Below are 26,201 nucleotides of genomic sequence, written 5' to 3' on the forward strand. Positions count from 1 at the left end.
CATAAGGCATAACTTCACAGAATTTAATGTATTGGTCATAGGTGACTCCATTTTAAGACACAGGTATATTACCCTCACCAGTCTAGATAAGGAGCAGGTTACACTTAGCTGGCTGTCAGGTGCCAAGATCCATCAAGTCAGTCAAGCACTCAAGTCACCCAACCACAAATAACAATAAAACTCCATCATAGTCCATGTAGGGGAGAATGACTTGAGATGTACCTAGTGGACTATCTGAAGAGAGACATGACTGAACTCTCAGATTATGTGTCACAGGCAAGTATAAGCCTAGCCTTAATCAACACTTCTCCAAGGATGATGCCACAGTACAAACAAAAAATGATTGACTTAATAATTGGCTTAGCTTCTGGTGTCAGTCCAAGGGGATATAATACCTATCAGCATAGGAAGACATGGTCGACAGTACATGTTGCTTTGCCAGAGATGGTATGTACCTGTCTCCTCTAGGTTTTTGGATACTGGTTAAAACGTGCAGAAAGCAGCCCAGCTATGCAGGGCTACAATGCCTTCCAAACACTGAGACAATAAACTGAGTGTGAAAGAACCAAAGGAGGAGGTGTATCCATCTTCATTAAGGATAAGTACACCTTGAGACTGGTCAAACAGTATGACTCTCCTGAGCTACTCCATGTCCAGTAAACTCAAGGCAAAGCACCCTACCACATCACAAATAATTATAGGTCCCCCACCATGAAACAGGAAAAGTGTGTTGCATAGCTGGTCTTACTGGAGTCACTTGCCATGCAGCCCAACACCTTACTCATGGGTGATTTAATTATCATGACATCGGGTAGGAAACATAAATGACCATAAACATTATGGCTCAGAGGTTCTTGGACTTTGTCAATACAAATGCTCTGGAACAGATAGTCAGCACACCCACAAGAGACTCAAATGTCCTGGACATAGTACTCACTAACATGGGAGAGTACTGTACACCCCCCCCCACCAATGTGATGTTCAGCCTGGTAAGATTGGATCATAAATCAGTCTTGTTTGATGTAATTATAAGAAAAGATAGATACCCATCAATCTCAAAAATGCTTACATATTTTTCAAAGACAATTTATCTCCTAATAAGTGATGGTATAAGAAGTTTCAAAGCCTTCTCAAATGCAGATAGCATCAACTCCTTGCAGAGGTGTACACCAATGCCCTGCATAACCACTTAATCAGTTGTATAGAATCGGATTTACCCGACCGGATTAAAACCAGGTCTTGCCAAAAAAACAAGCCACCCTGGTGGACCCCTAGTATAAACAGGCTATACAACATGAGAAAGAATCTAATGTCCAAGAACAAGAGAGTACTGGCTCAGCAGAGGAAGAAATCACTCTTTACAAGTCCTCCAAACCTAATTATGAAGTAAAAATAGTCTCCCTAGCTAAGGATAATCACAAGGCATTCTTTAACTATGTCTGAAATCTAAAAAGGAATACTGAGCTATGTGCTGAATTCACTTTGGATGGCGACATCCATACTCAACCGGAGGTAATAGCCAACCTGTTTGCTGACATATTTGGAGCAAACCTCATCACCCTGTTACCTCCAGTCATCCCCCAATGTATACATGCTACCATTCCTCAGCCTATTATAAAGACAGAGGGTCATCTTGGTGGTTCTCCAAAGAGAAAAACACAGCATCAATGGGACCAGACAACTTCCCTTGTTGCCTTTTAAACAACTTAAAACATGACCTAGGAGACCCACTTGGATCCAACAGCCTATAAACTGACTATGTTCTGGTGGAATGGAGCACAGCAACAGTAATCCCTCTGTATGATGGCATGGACCATCAATCGACCATGGGAATTAGATGCCCATAAGCTTGATTAGTCTCATCTACAAGGCCATGGAAAGAATCATTATGGACCTTATTAACAACGACAGAGGTAATGTCCAAAATTAGGACCCAACCCAATTTGGATTTGTTAAATTTAGGTCATGCCTGCTAAACATGGTTGACTTCTTCAAGAAAGTTACCAAATCCCTGGATGAGGGTAAGACAGTGCATATCACCTATCTTGACCTAGCCAAGGCATTTGACACAGTCCTCCCAGTCAGGAGTTATATAGAAACTCTCCCAGTTGGGAATTAACCCTGACATTACCAGATGGTAGCCAACTGGCTCACCAACAGGACACATACTGTCAAGGTAGGTGACTTCACCTCTAGCAAAAGACCACTCACCAGTGACATACCACAGAGTTCTATGCTAGGCCCCTTACTATTCACAATTTATTTCTCAGAAGTCCAGACAAACTATGATGGCCTGTGGTTGACCACATTCATTGACAATTGCAAATTGAAAGCAATCACTGAGTTCCCCAACAAAGTTATATACTGCAGACAGGGTTATTGCAGAAAAATGGTTGGTGCCAAAGCCACAGATTAAAACTGAATGCAAAAAATGCATTATTGTTCCCTTTGGGAAAGCTGACATTCCTACTAATTACATTATAGACAGCACCCCCCCCCCCAAGTGTAGACCCAGTGGTACATGATCTGGGTACACAGGTTGACAGCAATCTGAACTTTGACCACCATGTATCCACAATATTAAGGAAATCCTTCTGTGTGGCACATCTTATAAGTAAAGGCATGGCATCTACATCTAAGTATGTTATAATTCCATTATACTTGGCCCTCATCAGACGAATAATTGAGTACAGTGCTCCCTTTTGCATGTACCTCACCAGACACCTGCAACAATTGGATGGATCACAGAGGTTTCCCAATGAGAAATTACAGGTTATACAAAACAAGTTTTAGGCTGAAAGACTGAAAGACCTGTCACTGTATTCTGTCTCCTACAGGTTGCTAAGGGGTGGCACGTGCCTGCTTACAGAGCAGTCTGTGGTCTGGCCCTGATGCAAATGCTACACATTCATAAATCAAATTGCAGGATGGTCTCTTGCTCCAGGGAACTTAATCTAGCCTCTGACATGAACAGGTCATGCTGGAGAGATAGAAACATTTCCCAGAGACTGACACTTTTCTGGAACAAGCTTCCAATTCACATGAAAAAGACCCACTCGCTGACTCTCTTGAAATGCAACCTAGATCAATGAATGGGTGACCACACATTCACTCTTGGGGTGGCACTCATATCCTTGCTGGACAGAGGAAATCTGTAGTAACTACCATAGAGTCTTACCTTTATGAACTAAATATGGCTAGGCCTGTAAGGGCTGTAGGGCTGTTAGCCTAGTAGCCTCCTATGAACCTGTAAGATAAATAGATATAAATATCCTGTGAGCAATAAAAACAATGAAAATATGCATCTGCTATCAGTAAGAAGCCTTCTTTACAGGGATGTAAGTGAGTGCATTCATAATCTTTCCATAAATACAATAATATATAATCCACACAAATCCAGAATTCTATTTTGTTGCTAAATTTCCAGAAACAAATTGTCAAGGAAGTTTCTTCAGGTATTTATAGAAATACGATAGTATATTCTTAGTTGTATAATAATCATTATAGATAACACTGAATAACTTTCAAGATTTGCACTTTATAGTGCAAATAACAAAGACATTTTTTTAAACATCTTACACGGTTTCACTTGATGGCATGCATTAATTTGTGAGTCACATGTTTTTGAAGTATTGAGCAGATTACAAAATATTGTTTATTTTCATAATTGCTAACAAGCAGCTAGCAATATCTCAGGTATATTGTAATATAAATGGACAGTGACAATTAATGCTCCTGTCTTCTACCTTGGCATTTCATACCACAACCCTCAAAAGCATTTTGTTCTCAGTTTTGAAAGTATTAGGGGAAGCAACGTTAATAAAAAATTAGACAAATTGTAGTGTCGACTGAATTTTAATGCAGTGTGGCATGACTGTGTCAACATATTAATGTTAGATGCATCCTGTAAATATGTTTTTAGATTGTATTTATGTATAAATCTCATATACTTTAGGTAATAATTGGCTCTACAACTGTTTTGTAAGTATTGATGAGGTATAAAAGGAGGTGATTTCATGCGTCTTTTGTTCTAAATATGTTTTTAGTTTGTTTTCATGTGTAAGAGTTATAACTTTTAGGTAATGCATGGTTTTGCAACTGTTTTACAAGTATGTGTTTACATTTTGCAAACTGCGTCACGTGATTGGTGAGGTATAGAAATAAATGATATTATATTTTTTTTAGTTCTGAGGAAATCCATTAGTATTTTGGATGAAAGTGCTTAATGTCAGTGAATTATTTCAGGTGATTGTTACACCGTGTTTTTGATTTTAGTTGTCATGGTTTCACACATTACTGTGGATCTGCAGATAAATGCTAGGCAGTAGTTGGTGATAACTGCTTTACTTATTTATTTACTCTTTAGAGAGGTATTCATTTATTTTCATTTGTTGCGATCCATATGCAAGTGGCTCTACTGGATAAAGAGGAAATGCAGTCATGGCTATTCCAGGCCCAATATTTAGAGATAGTATAGAATGCAATAAATAAATAAACTCCTTGTCAGCTCATTAAATGTCTCGTTTGGGCCTATAATATCAACTGCTAAAAACCATCCTTAGAAATAGCATTACAAAAAGGCAGTTGCTTATTTCCTTGAAGGAAAAATGACATTTTATTTTACTTGTCACATGTTTTCTATTGCAGGAAAACCATTTTCTCAGGACTTTCTATTGTACTGTTTTTCAGAGCATGCATTGATTTCCTATATCGTGAGAGTCTTCATATAGATGGTTATTATATTTGAAGATACTTGCAGCCTCCCAAAGGAAACCAGTACAAAGGTTTAATTGGAGCTATACAGTAAGGGAAAGAACAGGAAACTGTGTCAACTCTGACACAGTCAATGCCATGGAGTGATAGGCCAGTGAGTTCCCATATGAAAGACCAACCAAAGACACAGGGTGAAATTGAAGAGAACATGGCACAGGAAGAAGCTCTGGAACTTTCTATAGAATGCTCGCAAGAAATGATGAATAAAGATGTGCCCTCAGTGTAGAAGGGAATGATCTAAGAGAAGAGTTACTTAATTTAAAAGAGATGGATAGACATATTAAGATCAGTGAAAGAAATAAACTGCAGAAGGTCAATACAATCCAAAAAGTTAGAAGTTTGATAAAACGAATGAACACAGTAATTAGGACTGTCCATAGTGACTTATGTGATATAACAGAAGTAAATGGGATACATCACTGTGCAGCCAAATTAATAATAGATAAAGTGGTACCACAAGACCATAGGGTAGTAAGGGAAAGGACAGGGAGAAATCAAGTGCCATCACGGAAGTATCAAATAAGAGAAAATTATAAAGCAATTAAGACAAGAAGTGTCACTGTTAGAAGACTATAGACGAGGGATTGAAACAAAGTTAAGAAAAGCCTCTAATTGGAAAACCCCAGACCAGATGCAGTACCTGATTTCTGGCTAAAAGTATTAACATCTTTGCACAAAGATTTAGCCATGAGTAAGAACTATTTATATGCACACCCTGAATAGAGACCAGCCTGGCTAACAACAGGAAAAACAACGCTCCTACTTAAGAGTGAACCTGCAAGCTACCTTAAAAATTATAGACCAACAATTTGCCTTCCAATTAACTCAGTTATGGCAATAGAACAAAAGAATAATAAAAGAAAGTCATACGGAATAAAGGATCATTTGTTGTTAAAGTCATATTGGCGAACTGTAAGAAGGGGAAGAATCTAAGTATGGCATGGATAGACTACTAAAAAGCATTTGACATTATCCCACATGCATGAATATAAGAGTGCTTAAAAATGTATAAGTTACACCCTACACTGATCGACAACATTACAGTGACCATGAAACAGTGGCAAACCACTTTGCAGTTAAGTCATGATAAAGGACAAATTATTATTCCAAGGATAAAAATTCAAAGGGGGATATTCCAGGGTGGCACTCTGTCACTGCCGCTCTTTTGTCTGTCCCTTAACCCATTAAGCTGTCTATTTAATAGATTAAGTCATGGCTACAATTTAGCTCCCAGAAAACAACAAAGTGTAAACAATTATCTTCTATTTGTAGATGTTTTAAAACTGTATAGTTCATCAGATTAGGAAGTGAAAACATGACTGCAAGTGGTCAAAACTTTTTCAGATGATAGAAGAATGTAATTTAGTCTTGATAAATGTGCAAAAGCAACCTTTAAAGCAGGAAAGCTGCAGCATCAAGAAAACATCATCCTGGGACAGGAATGTGATATAAAAGAACTTGAGCAGGAGGGAATGTATAAATATTTGGGAAATGATGAGGGATCAACAATAAATCATGAACAAATGTGAATAAAACTCAATAAGCAATATTTTAGAAAACTTAAATTAATCCTGAAAACAGCATTGACATCGTGTAACAAAGTTCAAGCTATAAACCAATTTGCCCTTCCTGTCCTAACTTATATTTTTATAGTGACTGACTGGCCCCAAAAGGTGTTGGATAGATTAGACAGGAAACAGAAGGATTCTTCAAGCTCACTAAATGATTTATAAAAATCAGTGCATACCAAGATTATATATTTCCTGTTCTGAAGGAGGTATTGGCGTCCTTGAAATTGATTACATATATTGATCTGCAATTGTGGAACTCCATACATATCTGCTGAACTCACAAGACCCAAACATAGTGAAAGTTTTGAAACATGAGAATAAATCTAAGATGGCTTCCTTTCTTCATCTAGCAGAAGCATAATGGTGTCAAGCGGGAATAGAAATCAAACCAAACGTAGATAAAAATCAGGCAGCAACTGAATGTGCCAAAGAACAAAAGAAAGAATATAAAGTGAAAGATCAGATGAGAAGGCAAGAAATATAGAAAATGCATTAATATAGTTCAAGTGTAAAAAACTCCTAGAACAACCTCATGTTGATCAGGATTGAATGCAGGAATGGTTAAAGAGAGGTGAACTCAAACGAAAAGATGAAAGGTTAATATTGGCGGCCCAAGATAGTGGACTATGTACACATTGGTTTACAAAGACCATTTAACATGTGAGAGAAACAGACAAATGTAGGTTTTGTAAAACAGAACTGGAAACAATTGCACACCTTGTTGCAGGCTGTGACATGCTAAAGGCAGAAGGACTGTATATTGAAAGGCATAATAATGGGCAAGACTGTTTCTCTAGGGATTGTGCAAACATTATAGTATTGAAGTATCTGAAAAACAGTGGTAACATGAGCCACAAAGCATCACAGAAAATGATGGTTTACATCACATTGGATCACCCATTAACAAAAGTTCAAAAGATAGATGTGAGAAAACCAGATATAGTGGTCCATGAAAAGAAGATAAAAGTAGCATTTATCATTGAAATCTCTATACCCAGTGACTACAGTGTCTTGCATACAGACAGACACAAATTCATAAAATGTCAGGAATTGCTGGCAGAAACGAGAGCAATGTGGAAGAAAGATACCCAGAGAGTTCCAATTGTAGTAGGAGCAATGGGTCTTATAAAAAATAATGTACAATCATATTTAGATATGCTACTAATACATATAACTCCATACGAATTGCAGAAGGAATCATTACTGGGCACATTGTGGGTGCTGCAAAGTGCACTCCTGGCTGACATAAAAGACTGAAACAATACTAATTTCATGAACTTTAATCATACTTTGACATAGGAATGGGGTCCATTCCTGCCATGGCATTAGAAACCCAAAAGATTTGGAGAAATTGAAAATGGTTAATCCCCATTTTGGTATATCTGTGAACTTTTTTTTCAATAGATATCTCAGTGTGTTGATGCGTTTTAGCCTTCTCTTAGAAAGACACTTTAATAATAATGCCTTTCCAGGAATGCATTTTTATATCATAACTCCTTTAAATCACTGATGCTTTGATGGGGCTTCACTACACAAGCTCCAGGAGGAATTGCATGAGTGAGAGCAACTTGAAAAGAAAAAAAAAGATGAATGGCATAATGCTAAATGCTTTTTCCCATTGGAAACTATTGGTGGTGTGATTTCGAATTGTGCACTTGTAGTGATTCACTTTCAGAGAGATTTCTCCCTTCTTTGAGATTGTGTGACCATGATCTTAGTTTATAGAAGTTTGGGGCACTTGCCCTCTACATTGGGTGGTGCAAGACAGCTTGCACCCCCCCCCAAAAAAAAAAAAAAAAGAATGTTTTCCCTTAATGGATTTTGGACATTTTTTTCCTGGAATATAGACTTCCAGGAAGTTTACATTTAATAGTAGAAATGTTCAGTAATTGCATCTACCATTAACAGTATTATATTGCTCCAGCCTCTGTTAGTCCTTCACATTCGACTGTTAGGTTCTGTTCTTCTTTAACAGAAATATGTGCTGATAATACTGCTATTTCTGAGATGTAAAAGTCTAGTCTTTAGTCTAATTTCATGAACTTTAATCATACTTTGACATAGGAATGGGGTCCATTCCTGGCATGGTTTTAGAAACCCACAGGATTTGGAGAAATTAAAAATGGTTAATCCCCATTTTGGTATATCTGTGAACTTTTTTTTCAATAGATATCTCAGTGTGTTGATGCGTTTTAGCCTTCTCTTAGAAAGACAATTTAATAATAATGCCTTTCCAGGAATGCATTTTTATATCATAACTCCATTAAATCACTGATGCTTTGATGGGGCTTCACTACACAAGCTCCAGGAGGAATTGCATGAGTGAGAGCAACTTGAAAAGAAAAAAAAAAAGATGAATGGCATAATGCTAAATGCTTTTTCCCATTGGAAACTACTGCTGGTGTGATTTCTAATTGTGCACCTGTAGTGATTCACTTTCAGAGAGATTTCTCCCTTCTTTGAGATTGTGTGACCATGATCTTAGTTTATAGAAGTTTGGGGCACTTGCCCTCTACATTGGGTGGTGCAAGACAACTTGCACCACCCTCCAAAAAAAAGCAAAAAAAAAAAGAATTTTTTACCTTAATGGATTTTGGACCTTTTTTTCCTGGAATGTAGACTTTCAGGAAGTTTACATTTAATAGTAGAAATGTTCAGTAATTGCATCTACCAGTTAACAGTATTATATTGCTCCAGCCTCTGTTAGTCCTTCACATTCGACTGTTAGGTTCTGTTCTTCTTTAACAGAAATATGTGCTGATAATACTGCTATTTCTGAGATGTAAAAGTCTAGTCTTTAGTGTCTCCTTATGATTTATCACTTTTCTTGTATAACTCTTTTTCTCATTTGACATTATTATTTTGTCATTTATAATTTTCAACTTTCGTCTTTCTTAGTCACTTTAGAATGGTTTACTAAATTTTTTTCATATTATTTTTATTGATTTGTTACTGTTACCCCTCAAATGGAAACATGCATAACATCTTTGTGCTGTTGACGTCTTTATTCCATAATAAAACCTGATCTGGAGTGCTGCCAATTTGTTACTTTTTTAATGGCTTACTTTCATTGTTGTACTACATTATAGTCTGTGTGGTCAATTTTCTATATACAACAGGCCTTCCTTTGTTTTAGTCATGAAGTTGACAGTATTTTGTTTATTTCATAGGAAATGGAACCATCTGCAATGATATTAATGAATGTGCTTACACTAACTGCTCTACAAATGCAACTTGCATAAACACACCTGGAAGTTACACCTGTGTCTGTGTAGCAGGATTTACAGGTAAGTGGGTCACATGTTTCCCAAGCCATGACTTTAAAGATAATAACAGTATGACATGGTTTAATGTTTAGGCTTGCTAGTCAGTAGCCCAAGAAGCATGTATGCGTATTTATTAATTATATTTTGTTTGGGCATTATCTGCTTTTTTAGGTTCACAAGTAAGTACTAAGCTAGCTTCCTTTGTTGGCCATTTAAAGGCTAGCTGGTTTCCCTTTTTGTCTCAAATTAACCTATTCCATTTGGTTAGAGATTGGCCTTATCCATCCCATGGCTGATAATTATATATTACCTCTAATGAGATTAACAGGGATTAAACCAGAAATAATTTGAGGGCACCCATGCATAGGATAAAGCATTTAAGAGCTGCATATGTCCATTATTAGTACAGGTGGCAGTCCTGGGGTAAATTTTCTGTTTCCCATCCATGGATTCAAGTTGTGACTGAATATGGACAGGGATGAAGTCTGTTTTGTGTAGATGGGGACTCTGTTCCAGAGTAGCAGTATCCCCTGTGAGGTATACCTGTCCTTCCAAACCATTCTGTTGATGATGCAGAAGAGGTTTTGATGCCATTTGACTTGCTGATGTGCAGTACCCTATTGGTATTGGGTCACAGGATGCGTTGTATGCCAAACACAGGTCAGATACTGCAGTCTTTAGGATACCAAGTGTAGTGAAACGGCTTTGAATCAGTCCATCTAGGACATATTGTTTAGGCCTTGTATTCTTTTAGTAATGTATCTCTGTGAGTGTTCCAGTTGTTATATGTGTTTGGACAAATAAATGCCAAGGGAAGCATTATATTCAAAAATTGGCCTAATGAGGAATGAAAAAAGGGAGATAATTACATCCCTAGATCTGGACAAAGTCCTTTGTTTATAAGTTCCTTAATCGTTAACTTTGTTTTGTAAATTCATTTAATTCACTATTTGCAGACCTTGGATTGCGTTAATATAAGTCATCCCCTAAATCTAGAATATATTAAAATAAAGTTCCTAATGCATTATGTATATGTTACCTCTCATGCATTTTCAACGAGGATGACTACTGTACTGTTCCCGTGAAGGCCATATTTTTTTTTATAATTATGATGTTAGATGGTAGATATGCTAAATAAGTTGTTAAAACTGCCAAATAAGTAACTTTAAATTAATCACAGCAAGGTTAGTTAAGACAGCACAACACTTCTGTTTTTTTAGCCATGGTGTTGTGTACCATTTCCTTGGATGCATGTTTTCTTATTAAATGAAACTTGACTCTGTATTATTTTGTTATAATAAAAGATCAAAAACACATTTAGTCAGTTACCAAGGACAGTTAACATACATTTTATGTGTGGGATTTTAAGTCCAGTGTGGAAAGAGCACAGTCCCTTGCACCTTCATACCTATACTATTATCTCTAAAGTTACTTCTACATGAGAAAATCGAGGTATATCTTCTCAAAACTGCTTACATTTTTGTAGAAAGTTTTTTGGTGTAATGATACTGTTGACACTTTCTGATGAGTCACACTCATCAAAACATCTAATTCCATATATCATTGTAAAAAAATTACATTGTCCAGTTATTTACATACAATCATTTTACTTTTACAGCTATATGAATCTTTATATCCCTTGCTACTTCTATTGTTTTTCAAAAGATTAAATGAAGTGAAAATTATAAATGTTTAGTGTGTAAATAAACATATTCCTCTAATTTCTTCTCTGCATAAAGGCACCATAGCTTAATTCATGACTTGAACAAGAGGAACAAACATGAAGCCATTCAGAAGTAAAGGCATTGGAAACATAATCAGTCTTTATAATCTAGGCTGCTTCATAAGAAATACTTGTATGATAATGTAAAAGAACACAAACATGATCTGTTGTAATGGATGCAGTAATAGCTGCCGTATGCAGTCCAGTCAGTACATAAATGTGACTTTTATGCATTATTTGTGTAAAATCTAAATATGCTGTCCTATAAAGTAGGCAGTAATCCTATTGAGTCTCGAGTGGCAGCAATGTTTGGGTGACACAAGCAATATATTTTTATGTATTAGTAAGTCTCTTTAAGTCACAGCTTATCCTATTGTACATGTTAGCTTATGTTGGAGAAATAGTGTCTTATGATGTAACTTGATGCTGTCTGTAAATATGTCAGAGGGTTATCTGGAAGTCAATCCACACTTTCTCAAATACCTGCTGTCTTGTCAGTGAGAAGGTGCATCAATATAATGACTCATTGTACATAACAGTAACACACAGGTACAGATAAACCCCTCAGCTGTACTTTTGGGAAGGACATAAGGAAAAATCTGGAAATCAGAGACTGTCAGTATTTAATGTTTGTGGATGCTAAGTCATCAGTGAGAAACTTTGCCATAGTATTTATAGTATGCAGATGAAATTCTTGTATAACGTATAACAAACAGCTGTGACAAATAATTTCATAACCCTGCAAATGAAATCTGTGGATACTGTAGGAATTGCAATACCTATAAACATTATAGGAGAAATACATTATATAATTTCTACTAGCTGTCTGCATTTAGTTTTTCTTAGATAATTAAATTGCTTGCTGTCATGTTCCTCTGCAAGTTATTGCTTGATGTCATGTCCTCTGCATTTATATATTAATAAAGTGTGGAAGACAAATGTAAACTCACCCATAATGGGGACAAATATATAAAGTATATAAAGTATTTAAATGTAAAAAATTGCTTATCTGTTTCACCTTTTTTATTCTGGTGCATGCTATACAAAGAAATGATAGAAACAAAACTTTCCAGAGTTACTTCCCTCAAATATATGAGAAAAGAAGAAATGTAATAACAACATTTGTCATGTTCCCTAGGAGATGGACAAGTCTGTGTTGACGTCAATGAATGCAACAATACAACATCTCCTTGTCGGCCAGGTATGACGTGTGTAAATACAGTCGGAAGTTACATGTGTTCCTCAACCACTCCTTCTCCCACAACAGGTGAATGACTAATAAGTTACTGTATTACTACATGACATGAATTTATAATTGTTAGTACAGGTAATATACTCTACTCTTACAACTGCCAGAGTAAAGCTTGCTAATACTCATCTGTCATTGATTTGTTTTGAATTTCCCACCACTTTTCAGTTTTATGGGGACACGGTCTGTGGTGTTTTTATCAATGCTTTTATAGCACTGTTTTAAAATGTCTCTTGATCTCTTGACAGAATTATATAGAGCAAGATCCCAGTTTGTTCTATCAAGGTCCTCAGTTATTTGGAGTTGTAATAATAATTATAAAACAATATAGTATAATAATGTATAATAGGTGCTTATTCTCCTATTACGGCATGCCTAAAGAATGGCAGTATTGGGATAAATTGGTGCACAGTTTTGATGGGCAATATTTGATAAATAGCATTACTGCACACTGAGTGAGGTAAAGGAACAATCAGAAACATTGTTACCTCATAAAGAAAGGTGTTCCATTCAGTTATGTTAATTGATATCTGGTTGTTCCATTCTGGTTTGAATTAGTTACATTCCATCCAAGTTAAGACACTGTTTTGGATTGTTAGATATTCAGGTTGGGTTAAGGCAGTCATCATGTTAACAAGATGATACACAGGGGGCCTATGACTAATAGTTATGTGATCACCCATCACCCAGGCTGACTCCTATCACCCATCCTCTACCCTAGTCAATTTCCCGATGCGTACATCCTTCCCTTAATGCATCCAATAGCTACCACTATTTCCCCTGTACTATAAACCTCCCAAATATAACCTTTATTTATTTTACATTTGTTGACTGGGCTAGTCCAGCTGGATATATGTCCATTTTCAGCAGAGGCCCAGGGATAAAAGCTCCTCGAAAACACAGTATAATTTATATTAAATGACTGTTTTTACAGATGCTGGTACATTACATATTTAAGCAATTCTTTACACTTCATTACATTTCTGCTTACAGAATCATAGTACATATCATATATGGATATTGTCTGATGAAGTCTGCATTAAGAGATGAAAAACGTGGTGATTCGTTAAGCGTTTTGCGTTTGTTTTCTATTTTACTTAATAAACAGTTTTTCTTCAACGGTTGGATGTCTGGTGACTGTTTTGCCTCCTTCAGTGTGTTTGTTGGAGTATTTAGTTATATTTTTGGCACTGGAATCTCCTTTTGGTTGGTTATCATATAAGGATAGTTATAAGAAGATATAGATAATGGCATTTGAATAATATATAAAAGAACATTTTCTTTATGGTTAACAGAAAGCAACTAGTATATGCAGGCATAGTGATAGGTGTCTTGTGATAAATGGGGTAATTAGTCAGGGTTCGCACAACGACATAACCAATGTGATTTAAGGTATAATTTCAGTTTGTTTTTAAATAGTGTTATTGAGGAAAGGGAGGTCAGGTCACTGTCACAATAACTCACTGTAACTTTTGTTGATGTGCTCAGTTATTAATACCATCTTTCCTTCTTCCTCCTCCATCCATCCCAATACTTATCTCTAAATGCTTCTCCTCTGCTTGATTCAATTACATGTTAAGATTCCTTTTATTCTTCTTTCTTCTTCTTTTGGCTTTTCCCGGTTAGGGGTCGCCACAGCGGTACTCTGGTCCTCTAATGATTGGCAGTCGATTTTTATGGTGCCGAGGTGCCAGCTCGATGCCCAACCTTAAACGAAGGCATGCCCATTCAGGCATGTCTTTGAATGCCACTCAACCATGGGGAGGATATACAGACTCCACACAGAAGGCGCTCCAGCCGAGAATCGAATGGGAGAACCTCTTGCTGTGAGTCAACAACTCTACCTCTGCACCACCGCGGCTTATCCTTTTATTACGTTGTGCTTAATCACTAACCTATTTTCTTCTTTTGACCTTCCCCATTGCCATCCATACTGACCTTTATCTCTAATTGTTTTCTTCTGCTAGGATGACTAACTGGTGAGAATTCCTGTATTATACAATATATTATGTCAATACATGTTTTCTTAAACTGCATTGCCTAATTATGTTGTCTGTTTCCATGCAAATATGTCTATTCATGAAGTGTATATTTGTCTCTTTTAATCTTTTTTAATAGCTAAGTAGTTGTGCTTTCCGTGTAGAAATATCCATTTAAGCAATGTATTTTTTTTTTTTTAATTTTTTAAATTTATTCTATGTATCGGAGCTTTTTTCCCTGAGCCTAGTCTGAAAATAAGTATCTTACCCAGTTAGACCTTCCCAGTAACCAAATGTCAAATAAATAAATAAAATAAAATATTCAATATCTTTAATAGTTATGAGAAATGCTATTAGCTCATCACCTTCCCCTAGACAGAGTTTCTTCCATTGTAATTTTGTTTAAATGGATACCCTCTGCCTGTTTCACAGGATCTGGGGGAATGGAGGGTGGCATAAGCAGGAATATGGGAGATGTTTGTACATCCTTGAAACTTGTTTCAGTAGTGACATGACTTTTCAGACCATTGATATCAGGAAAACCTTGAGGGTGCCATTTACTTATTTAGGACTCCTATATCACACTGAATTATTGTTATGGCTAGGCTTGTATAGGGCCTAGAGCGGATAGCCTAGTACCAACCTATGAACATTTTTTAAACTTTGGATAAAAAACTAAAATATCCCCACTTTTATTTTGCCTAAAAGTGAGTCTGGAAAAAGTGATTTTCCTCTTCAGAATACAAATGCAAGGTCAGAGGAATGGAGGCTGTGATTTGCATAAGAGGATGGAGCAGTAGTCATTTACTCCATCATCCACACATTTGAAGCCAGATATTTTACCTTTTCATTTTATTCCTAACTTTTCTTGAATTCTTAGGTGATGGTAGGTTGTCACAAAGTACATGGGCCATTTGTGTTTCAGATCTGTAAGTAGGAGATCAGCCATGTCACTCTGCACCTCCCACAGTGTGGAATGTTCTACATCACTGACACACATTAAGTATGTTAAAGTCAGGACCATCCTTTGTGCATTATAGATTTATAAATGCCTGTGACATAATCCTTATTCTGTCCTTGTAAATGACACATAATTATTATTCTTTCCTTCTCCTGATGAGCAAAATCTACATCTGTTCATCCAATCACTAAATCATCTAACATGACTGAGTATCCTTTTGGCATCAGACATGCCCTTAATCTTTATACTTCAGGCTTTGTTTACTGCAGGCTGTGTTTGTTTTCTGTAAATGCTATTGCCTTTTATGGTTCCTGTTGTACCTCTGTACTTTCAATGAGTGCATCACCCTGATCACTGCATACTTTCTAGTTCTTCTGACTCATTTGGGTATGTATTTACTAACATTGCCTTATGTTCTGGGGACTCTGGTTTGTTACTGAAGATTCTAAAGTCTATCCTTACTGAGAGTCTTTGTGTCAAGAAATCTCAGCTAGTGTTCCTTTACTTTATGAGAGTGTTTTAAGGAATGTAGGTTTAGATTTTAGGGATGGTGGTTACCAACTACTGTCAGCATATGCTGAGAGTTTCACCTCAAGCTGTGCAGCATAGTTTTTGAATATTCATATACGGTAAGGAAATTATAAAGTATTTTTAGTAAAATCGTGTCACTTTCTACACTACATCAGACAAGCATGTTTAAACAGGTTACAAAAGATGAAACTGTGTGCATCCTACTAAAAGATTTTTAGATTTGTACTTTGTTATGCATTGTTTCATGTATAAGAAAATTATGAAATATTTTGCATAGTTTAAAAATGTCTTGTGAAATGTTCACATTTTAGGTTGGATTATAGTCTGTCATTCTTTCCTCTTTAAATTTACCCCATATGTTATCTTTATTTTTAGGTCCAAGTCCAGGATGTTCTCAGGGAAATAAACCTCTTTGCTGTAATGTCAGATCAGATTCATGCAAACCAGCAAATTCATCCTGCTTCTGTGATTCATCATGTCTAACGTTTTCTGATTGCTGCAGTGATTATAAAAACAACTGTTTAAATGGTAATGTATATACTTTAAGTATACCCTACTGTATTTCGCTACATACAACAAATATGCAGAAATATAGCTTGGATGGTAGAAGGGGTCATCTGCCCTAGGTGCAAGGTGATAAGTGGTGTGATTGGGAGATACCTGTCATTTGGTAGTGCACTGCCAGAATTAGTTTATGTAATGGCATTTCCAATTGACCCAGAGTGGAGAATATTACCAGATGCTATATGTAACCAGGTATGGATATGACCATGGCTCAGCAAATTTATTCTGAACTTTTTTATGAAATGCCTTGTAAATAAATAAATCATATTTGATAAAGACAGAGAATTATGTTGTGAATATTTACTTACGTGTGTACAGTATTCTGATATAAATTAACATCAAAACAACATTGTCGAAGTCATCCTTCATTATTATTGGTTCTTGGCCATATATATGATAAGGAGAAAAGAGATTTGCACATGCATTTGAAATTCAGCAGTCCCCAGTAGAATCTGAATCTTGTTTTTAATTGTAAAACTTCCCTGCCCCCACGATGGGGCTCTTTTATCCTACTGCTCTCCCGTGTTTAATATAGCTAACATTGATACTGCTGTTGTAATCAGGGAAAAAATATCCTACAGCAACTTAATTCAAAACTGTATCAGTTCAACCCTCAGCAGTCATTAAAACATAACATCAAGCATATACCTTTCTCCGTTAGCAAATTAATTGTTTAGAACAATTTACATAATGCCTCACTAAGAGGGTAAAGGGGTATTGCTTCCCTACTTGATATATTACAAAGATAAATCCTAATATTTCCTGCAGTGCTGACAACACCTTTCCATACTGAGGGAGAAGTGTCCAATATAGCCTGTCTACAGCAATATTTTCTCCACTGTACAATTTGATTAATCTCCATGAATGCAAACATGTACCTAGAAAAATAATAAAATGAATGGCAACTGACTGAAGTGCTTATGTTTGTGAATAACTTGCATTACAGGACATCTGGAGTACATATGAACATGTTGTTAAGAATTCCACATCAAGTGCACCAAAGTTTAAACATTTCTTCTAGTTAGTTTCTCTGTAATTTGTGTTATATCACCTATGCAATAAATCCGGTCAGTTTACTACACATTAACAAAATATGAAAATCAAATCTGATAAATGCACAAAAAATTACCTTCTTTAAAGCAAGACTCAGCTTCAGAGCAGTAGCTATCCCATTATCAGTTAATGTATTTTTTCATCCTGCAGATCACTGTTTTTTAGGTGCTACATGGGTTAAACAAATGATAATGCTTATGGCTAGCAAAGTGTTCAACTGTCCCTGATTTTGTAGAAGATCCCTGATTTTGTTTCTTATTTCTGAACTGTACACATAAAAGTTTTGTTTTGTCTTTTTTCTGGCAAATTTCATTAAGGATTGTAGTCAGTATACTTCAGGATTCATATGCAAATGGAAAGCATTTTTACTTTAGTGGCATTCTTAGTCTATTGAAAATGTTGAAAATCTGGTCCTGATTTGAGGCCTTTCTCCCCCATTATTTTTGGCTTTATCCTTGATTCTTGCACAGAGAGGTTGATAGTTATGATGGCTGGGTCTCATGAACTTAAAAAAAATATATATATTTTTATGCTCTGTTTTTGTATACAACTAATTGATACTTCTTCCTTGACTCTATTTTGCTGTATTCTTCTGTATACTATATTTATTTTGTATTATATTTGTTTAATGCTTGTTGTACTCAACATGGGCTTTTTTCCCCGGGCCTCTGCTGAAAATGGACATGTATCCAATGTAAAATAAAATAAAAATAAAATAAAACTTATAATTACATAGCAGGTCTCTGCCAGTAAGACTCTGGTACTAAATCCTTTGCAAAAAGACATTTGTGTCAGCTGCTAGTAGTGAAATCTTAATGTAGAGGTTTAGTTAGTATGAATTGTAATATAGGTTGCATATTAATGCCATTAAACTCTGATTCTTGGAGGATTTGTTAAGAATGACACACATGCCCACTTTCCCATTTGTTTGCATATTGTTTACAATGAGCTAAATGTTACGGAATGGTTACACAAAAGGAGCCCAGCACTCTGCAGATGTAAATCTCCATGCTACTAAACTATGTTTCTGATAACATATTAGTCCAATTAGATTTACCTGGTCAACATACAAACAAAATAACTGACCAAATAAATACCATGGTTCTTTTTTATTCTGGGTAGTGTTTGTTACATTGTGTAAAAAATAAAATAAAATAAAACAGCATTAAAACACGTTAATACTCTAGATGAATGCTCTAATCACTTGGGTGAAGATGGCATAAGATATATATACATATATATATATATATATATATATATATATATATATATATATATATATATATACAGAGAGAGAGAGAGAGAGAGAGAGACACAGCAAATCTCATATATGAGACTACAACATTATCTGCAAGACATCATTGTTTCATGTCACAGAATTGAGTAGCATAACCATTTGTTATTTTTGGCAAGAACTTTAGAATTACAATCACTTGGATTTTTTTTCTTTTGTTAGCTGTTATTACATAATGCCTTTGTTTTACAGCCTCATACAATGGATGTCTGAATTCTCCCTGCTCTCCAAATGCAACTTGTACTGCAACTGATCTACGAGGAAATTACAACTGTTCATGCCAACCAGGATTTACAGGTAACAGAACAAAAAAAAAACAGTAAGAGAAAGTATTGTAGAAAGTTTATCTTCATTCTGTTATTATTCATATTTTTTTTTTCAGGAGGGGGGGATTAGTCCTTAATGTGCCATGTCAAATAAGAATTTATTAGAGGAAATATTCTGGTTTATTGAAACACTTACTTTTCTCAGATGAAACGTAGAAGGAAAATTCACCTCAAATACGTGCATTCAGTCATTTATTCTGCCTGTTTTTAGCAGTATGAAAGATTCAAATCTAAATTTGGGGTATGAAAGAATGTATGTCCTATGAAAAATGTTGTAATTGATGTTTACCTGAAGATTTAAACATTTATGCAAAGCAAATGGATGAGAAGTAATATCTCATGACAGCATAATAACCATTGCTTTATGTTGAATAAAAAAATCACAAAATAATATACAAGTGCTGTGGTGCAAAGGGAGAATACATTGTGATCCGACCTTCTAACAGTCCTTGCATATGAGTCTCCATAAACCCAGAGCATCCAAGGAATAAATTGCAGTGATTTGATAGTGCTGCAAGTAGTCCATAATTTGAAGTATGGTCCTGTATACATTATGGCACATTTTTATTGCCTTAAGATTCACTTGCCCAATTTCGCAGGGATCACAGGCATCAAAGAGTCTTGTCTGTCTGTTAAAGATGAATGACAATATTGCTCAATAAGTAATTATGGTATGGAGTCAGTTAAGGCTACGGGTTAAAATGTTCAATAAATCTGTAACACCTTCTGAATTGTAGAGGTGGGGGCATGTTTTTGTAGATTCAGAGCTGAAAATAAATATGCAGAACAAAGGAACAATTTCTTATATAATTCCCAAATGTATGAACCATAAAACTTTCTGTAATTAAACTTTTATAATAAACTGGCAAATAAAACCAACATCAGCAGTTGCAACCCACAGACATGGTTGTTTATAACTCTTCGTCTTCCTGCTATCATTATGAAAGATTTGCTGATAATGTTTATATTCGGGTAAACCACATGAAAAGGATTGAAAAGCAAACAACTAAAAGATTTACTTGAGGGATTTTATTTGAAGAATTTAGTACCAAATTACTAAAATAGTGGACAACATGTCATTTTCTTTGGAAGTTACAAAAACAGGTAGATGGAGCAGACAGCATGAACTCTTATAAAAAGAAAACCCATCTAGTCTTTATAAAAGATAAGGCAGTGGAGAAAAGGCAATTCACATGATGGAAATCTATGATTAGCGTCTGTGAGGTCGGAATAAAAGCATGAGGTTTGAAGCACACCGAGGGTTTGCAAACCCTGGTACTACATATAGTTAGTGTGTGTAGCAACAATCACGTTTTAAACAAGCGGCATCTAATGGTGAAACTGTATACAAACAGAAGACACTGATAACAGGAAACAATACTTATCTTTAAGAGTGTATCCTATACTGGAGCTTCAGTAATAAATGTCAGGAAACTATAATTCTAAGTGATGTCAGCATTGAATGGATTACATTAAACTCTGACATCCCAACAACTAGCATTCAGCTGTATGGCCTTTCTCAACTCATTAATACCCTGCAAGATATAGCAAGAATACTTCAAAGGAAACTGCATTCAGACTGGATACTTGCATTTCAACTAGTAAAGTATTCATCCTATGGGATGTTATAAATTCTTTAAATGATCTCCTTCCCACCGTTATAATTAGACATCAAACCCATATATTATGTAAATGCCAACATATTGAGGTTACACACCACTGATGGTCAATAAATCAGAATGATGCCAACGTCTTGAATCACTCATTCACTTATACAGCCGTAGAGAAATCTTCATTCTGTGGACAAAATATTACTTAAAATATATATAACTCCAAAAATACAGCAGGCAACACTCTATACTCTTAACTGTTTTACAAGGAAGTAGAACTCCACTATCACTAAGGCAAATTGAAACATAAATTTCTTCAAAAGTGAACCTAAACAATATCTTATGCATACTTGGCTCAGCTCTTGTGCTGTTGTTCACTATGCATAATATCCTTTGTAATGTAACCTACAATTTTTTTCTGAATATTCTATGTAATATCATGTTATGTCTTATGATCTGAATCTTGCAATATGACTGAATTTCTGAATAGCCCATGTTGTTCTCTTTTTATATTATTATATGTGTTGTTATTCCAAGTGTATCCAAACATCCTATGTAATGGTACTCAATGTTTCTATCAGAATAATGGATCTGCACTTGTTAATGTATTCAATGTAACTAGCTGGAACTTTTCTTCCTGGGCCTCCTCTGATCAACAAATGTAATATATAAGTAATAAAAATCTACTTAACAGAATTTCAGATTAAAGAAACAGTAGGGTTAAACTCTTCAGTACTTAAAGCATTATTACACATTTGTATCACATAACTGTATATTCATTATTAACAGCCATACTGTGGAGGCTGATAGTTCTCTTATTTCATTAAGCATTTTTTTTTTTTCATGTCAATCACTAAAAACTGAAGTCTCTAAATAATGACATACATTTCAGCTTCAGGCTTCATATGTTTCAGAAAATGCATGCTAGCACAAGTTCTGTTATTCTAGTTACTTTCTAAGTTTATAACAGCAATATTTAAAATTTGTCCCTAATTTTTGGGCCTTGCCCACCCCCATTATTTTAGATTTTTCCCAGTTTTCTTGCACTAAAAAGTTGAGAGATATGGACAGCAATATCCCTCTACTAGTTTCAAGTTATCAGCCCTGCCGTCTTGCATACTTGAATTTGTAAGGGTCCAAAATCACACCCTATTCCATCAAGAACCACAATAATATAGTTTATTACAATCTACAGGTAAAATAAAAATAATAGGCTTTCACATATTCCATTACTTGTTCAAGTTAAAACTTGTAATATAGTAATATATAGTTTGTAGCTCTGGATTATGTAGTGTAGTTTTTTGTATTTCATTGCATCAAAAGTGCAGTTTTACCTGAGCATCTGATATTTGTGTGTGTGTGTGTGTGTGTGTGTGTGTGTGTGTGTGTGTGTGTGTGTGTGTGTGTGTGTGTGTGTGTGTGTGTATATGTACATGCGTATGTTTGCATGCAAATCTTAGTGTAACCTATGTAGAACTACAACATATGGGTAAGAAATCCTCACTGCAACAACCCCTTTTGTGGACTCAGCATTTTTTAAACTGACTAGAAATGGGGATTTTAGGGCGGCCACGATGGTGCAGCAGTTAGCATTGCCCCCTCACTGCAAGAGGTTCTCCGGTACGATCCTCATCTGGGGTGCCTTCTGTGTGGATTCTGCATGCCCTCCCTGTGGTCACGTGGGTTTCCTCTGGGTGCTCTGGTTTCCTCCCACATCCCAGAGACATGCTGTAGGTGGATTGGACACTCTAAATTAGCCCTAGGTGTGAGTGCATGCATGTGTGTGCCTTCTGTGGAAGGTTGGGCACTGGGCTGGCAACTCAACACTGTAAAACTCCACTGCCAGTCATGAGCAGACAGGTGATCCACTGTGATGACCCATAACCAGGAAAAGCCAGAAGAAAAAGACTAGAAATGTTGATTTTCTCAGCTTCACCTCACTAACATTCCTGATGGTTCCTGTCAAGAGTGAGACATTAAGACACTGATATATCATCTTTTTAGATTTTATACTGGATAATTTTAAAAATGTAGTATCTGCATACTTTGGTGCAACTGTACTGAGTGTTGTCATAACAATTATTGAAGACAATGGTGATCTTGGAGTCAGTACATAAAAACAAAAAAGCTGCAGACAAAATCTCATCTTTGCTATCTGTGCCTGACTCTCACATAATGTTGGTCCAGATGACTTGTGCCTCTACATAGAATGAAAGGGTCAGGTGGGTGGTCACGGGGGTATCTGATGATTAATGTGGTGGTGGTGGAGGACAAAAAATTATTTAAAGAATTATGTGCATTACAGTATGATGGCAGTGACCTTACATTTATGAATCTATTGTGATAGAAGCGATGAATGTGAACATCTGAAGCATATTATCTGAAATAAGACTCAAGCAGATACACAAATGAGAGGCTACTCTCTCCATCTACCAATCTAGTAATATTGAAGCCAGCATTTTGAGTTCTGGTCTGGTAGCTTCTCCAGCCACTTGTCAGAATGATATTAATAAGTAACCTGGTTAAATATAAAATTATTAACATTAGAATCCTGAATCAGATAAGTGCAGTGAATTCTAACACCGGCAGCTCTCATCTGGATAATGAAATTTTACTATGAAAAGTAGTTCAGCAGCTCATACTTAAATAAACTCATAGAATAAAAAATTTAAATGCTGGGGCCAGGTCTGGCGGTGGTGCAGAGTAATAAAACACTGTGTCCCCAGTGATCCAAGTTAAATTAGAGGAGTGATTGATCAATGGAACTGGCAAAAGAGGATGGGAGTGAGCATTTATTGTGAGAGCCTTCATCCTTAGGGAGGGTAGCTTTTCTGGATCACCACTTGAGTGACACCTAGCAGGAGCATTAGGTGTTGGATCTGTGTCATATGCATCTCTGAGCAGGGCTGCACATATATATTAGTATATAGCATAAACAACATGCAGAATCATGGTTCCTACAGTTGTGGAACTCGGATTCTGTTTGAGAGGGGATGCACCACAGCAAAATTATTAAAGACTTAATTTAGGGAGCATTATATTGGCATTATATGTGCCAAATTTGAAAGTGATACCATGAAAAATGGAAGCTTGTCTGTTCACTAGTAACTGACAATTCTGCTGATGAACACTCCAAGGTATGAATGAATGTGTCATAAGACCCACACTTAGAACCAGAGAATGCCCTGTGGAAATCACTTGTAAGCCAAATAAAACTCAAGGTGGTCCCAAGGACTCAGCAAAAAAAGATAAGTGAAGTTTAAAAATTCAGTGGTTGCATTCAAAATGGTTAAAAATTTGAAGCTCTAACACACTGCCTTTCCATACAAAAAATATATTATCTAAGAAATGAAAATAAGTAAGTCTAGAGTGCATATAACGTGAAACAAAAACAGCATTCTTTTCCCAATACCAAAGAACAATATGTGCGCAATGGGGACACAGACTGCCCATATAACTACTCCTGATAGTTGTTTGAAATATTCAACTTCACAATATAAAAACTTGTTAAAAAAACATCCTCCATGAAATCAGCCAAAATGTTGACCTGTCTGTTAGAAATCTCAGCAAATGATCCACAAGCCTCCCTAAACCACTCTAAATCTCTCGAGTGTGATATACTTGAAAAAAGATCAAGAACATCTACTCTGACTAGTAACTATTGATCATGATTAAACTCCTGTTTCATTAATCTGAGAAAATTACAGTAGTCACATAAGATGCATGTGTAATTAATAAAAAATCTTTTTAAAGGCCTATCAATATAGACCACTAATGGATGGATTTTGGAACCTGCTGCAGAAACGAAAGTTCACAGCGGTGGATCACTCAAATTCTTATGGACCTGAAGGATGCCAAAGATAGCTGGAACCAAAGGGTGGTCTACCTTCAAAAACTTGTAAGTGGTGTAATCAACAGCATCCTGATCAAAAAAGGCCCTTTAACACCAATCTATGTTATGATGGGCAATATTAATCTCATTCCTGGAAATTCTACAATACTGGGAATCATTACTGAGTAACCTCTACATTCTGGCCATATAATCGATGGCATCCATAAGCACTACTCCTCCTCCTTTTTGTGGCTTTGTTGTTCTTATCTCATGATTATTAATGAGATCCTTCATGGCTAAAATTTCATCTTTATTTAAGATACACATGCCCCTAAATCATTTCCACTGGAACAATAATTGAAGATCCTTCTCACAGTGCCTTTATATATATGGACTGTGGGATGAAGGGAGTGTTATAGGTGCTCGCAGTCTTAAACTGTTAGTCTTGCACATATACATAAGATGAATCATGAAACAAGACCTTAAAATTTAAGTTCCTTGTGAACAACTTCAAATCTATCAACAGATCAGCTATATCATAGTTGAATGTGGGAGCAAAAGTAAAGCCCTTCATAAAGAAATTAAAATGGTTTTGCTCAAACTGTACTTCACTATAATTAAAAATCTTAAAATTTCTACTGTTCAATAATATAGATCTGTTGGAAAAGACAGGTTGAACATACTGAGTGCTCAAATCATCATCAGAGTCAAGAATAAAATCAAGTGGTGCTGCACTAAGCACATCTCCTGCTTGTGCCTCTTGGGGCGATGCTGGTTGTTGTGATGATTTGCCAAGAGTCAGTGAAAATGTCCTCAATCCTGATGGTTCCCTTGTTGTTTGCTCATCCTCTTTGCTAACCTCTGAGCATAGCAGGGGTGGAAACTATGTAGAGTCTAAAAAAATCCACACAATTAGACTCTACATGTTCCAAGTCATGTGTCAATTCAAAAGCACCAGTCCATGGGGTACTATAACCTCAATCTGCATCATGATTGTAATGACCAAAAGCTTGGTGCGTGGCTTTTTTAATGGGGGTTGGTGGATAAGCTTTCCCTTCAGCATAAACCAACTTATCTCCATCCAACTTTTTACTTTTTGTCTCTGTACTTTTCTTTAAATGTTGATTAACTTTGTTAAATATAGCACTGTAATTATTCTGATGGAATTCAAATAAATGCTGCTTAAGTCACTTATCAAGTATATGAATGTCATTTGAAAGTTTTACTTTTTTTCATTAAATTTAATAATTGTTTTCATAACAGCAAAGCCACAATTATCAAAAGCTGCTAAAAGCTCAACCATAAGCTCTTGGCTCCCCAAAAGGCCATTGAGGAACTTTCAAACTCTAAGACCTTTTGGGACTCATTTCCTTTTTAAACACTTGGTAAGATACAGGTTGTCTAGCTGCAGTGACTTAAATTTGAACACTCCAAGGTAGGAATGAATGTGTTATAAGACACACCCTTAC

The 26,201-nt window shown here is 35.9% G+C and overlaps 1 protein-coding gene across 1 annotated transcript in view; it reads left to right on the forward strand.

Moving 5' to 3' along the window:
* LOC122801342 (fibrillin-2-like) overlaps window positions 1-26,201 on the forward strand; it is a 662,974-nt gene that overhangs the window by 454,663 nt on the left and 182,110 nt on the right. The window contains exons 57-60 of the mRNA XM_044070882.1: window positions 9,515-9,631; window positions 12,472-12,600; window positions 16,429-16,581; window positions 19,157-19,261. Of these exons, the coding sequence (XP_043926817.1) occupies window positions 9,515-9,631; window positions 12,472-12,600; window positions 16,429-16,581; window positions 19,157-19,261 (504 nt within the window). The remainder of the gene's footprint in view (window positions 1-9,514; window positions 9,632-12,471; window positions 12,601-16,428; window positions 16,582-19,156; window positions 19,262-26,201) is intronic.

The sequence above is a fragment of the Protopterus annectens genome, chromosome 4.part1 (assembly GCF_019279795.1).
Source record: "Protopterus annectens isolate FY-2018-M chromosome 4.part1, PAN1.0, whole genome shotgun sequence".
Lineage (NCBI taxonomy): Eukaryota > Metazoa > Chordata > Ceratodontiformes > Protopteridae > Protopterus > Protopterus annectens.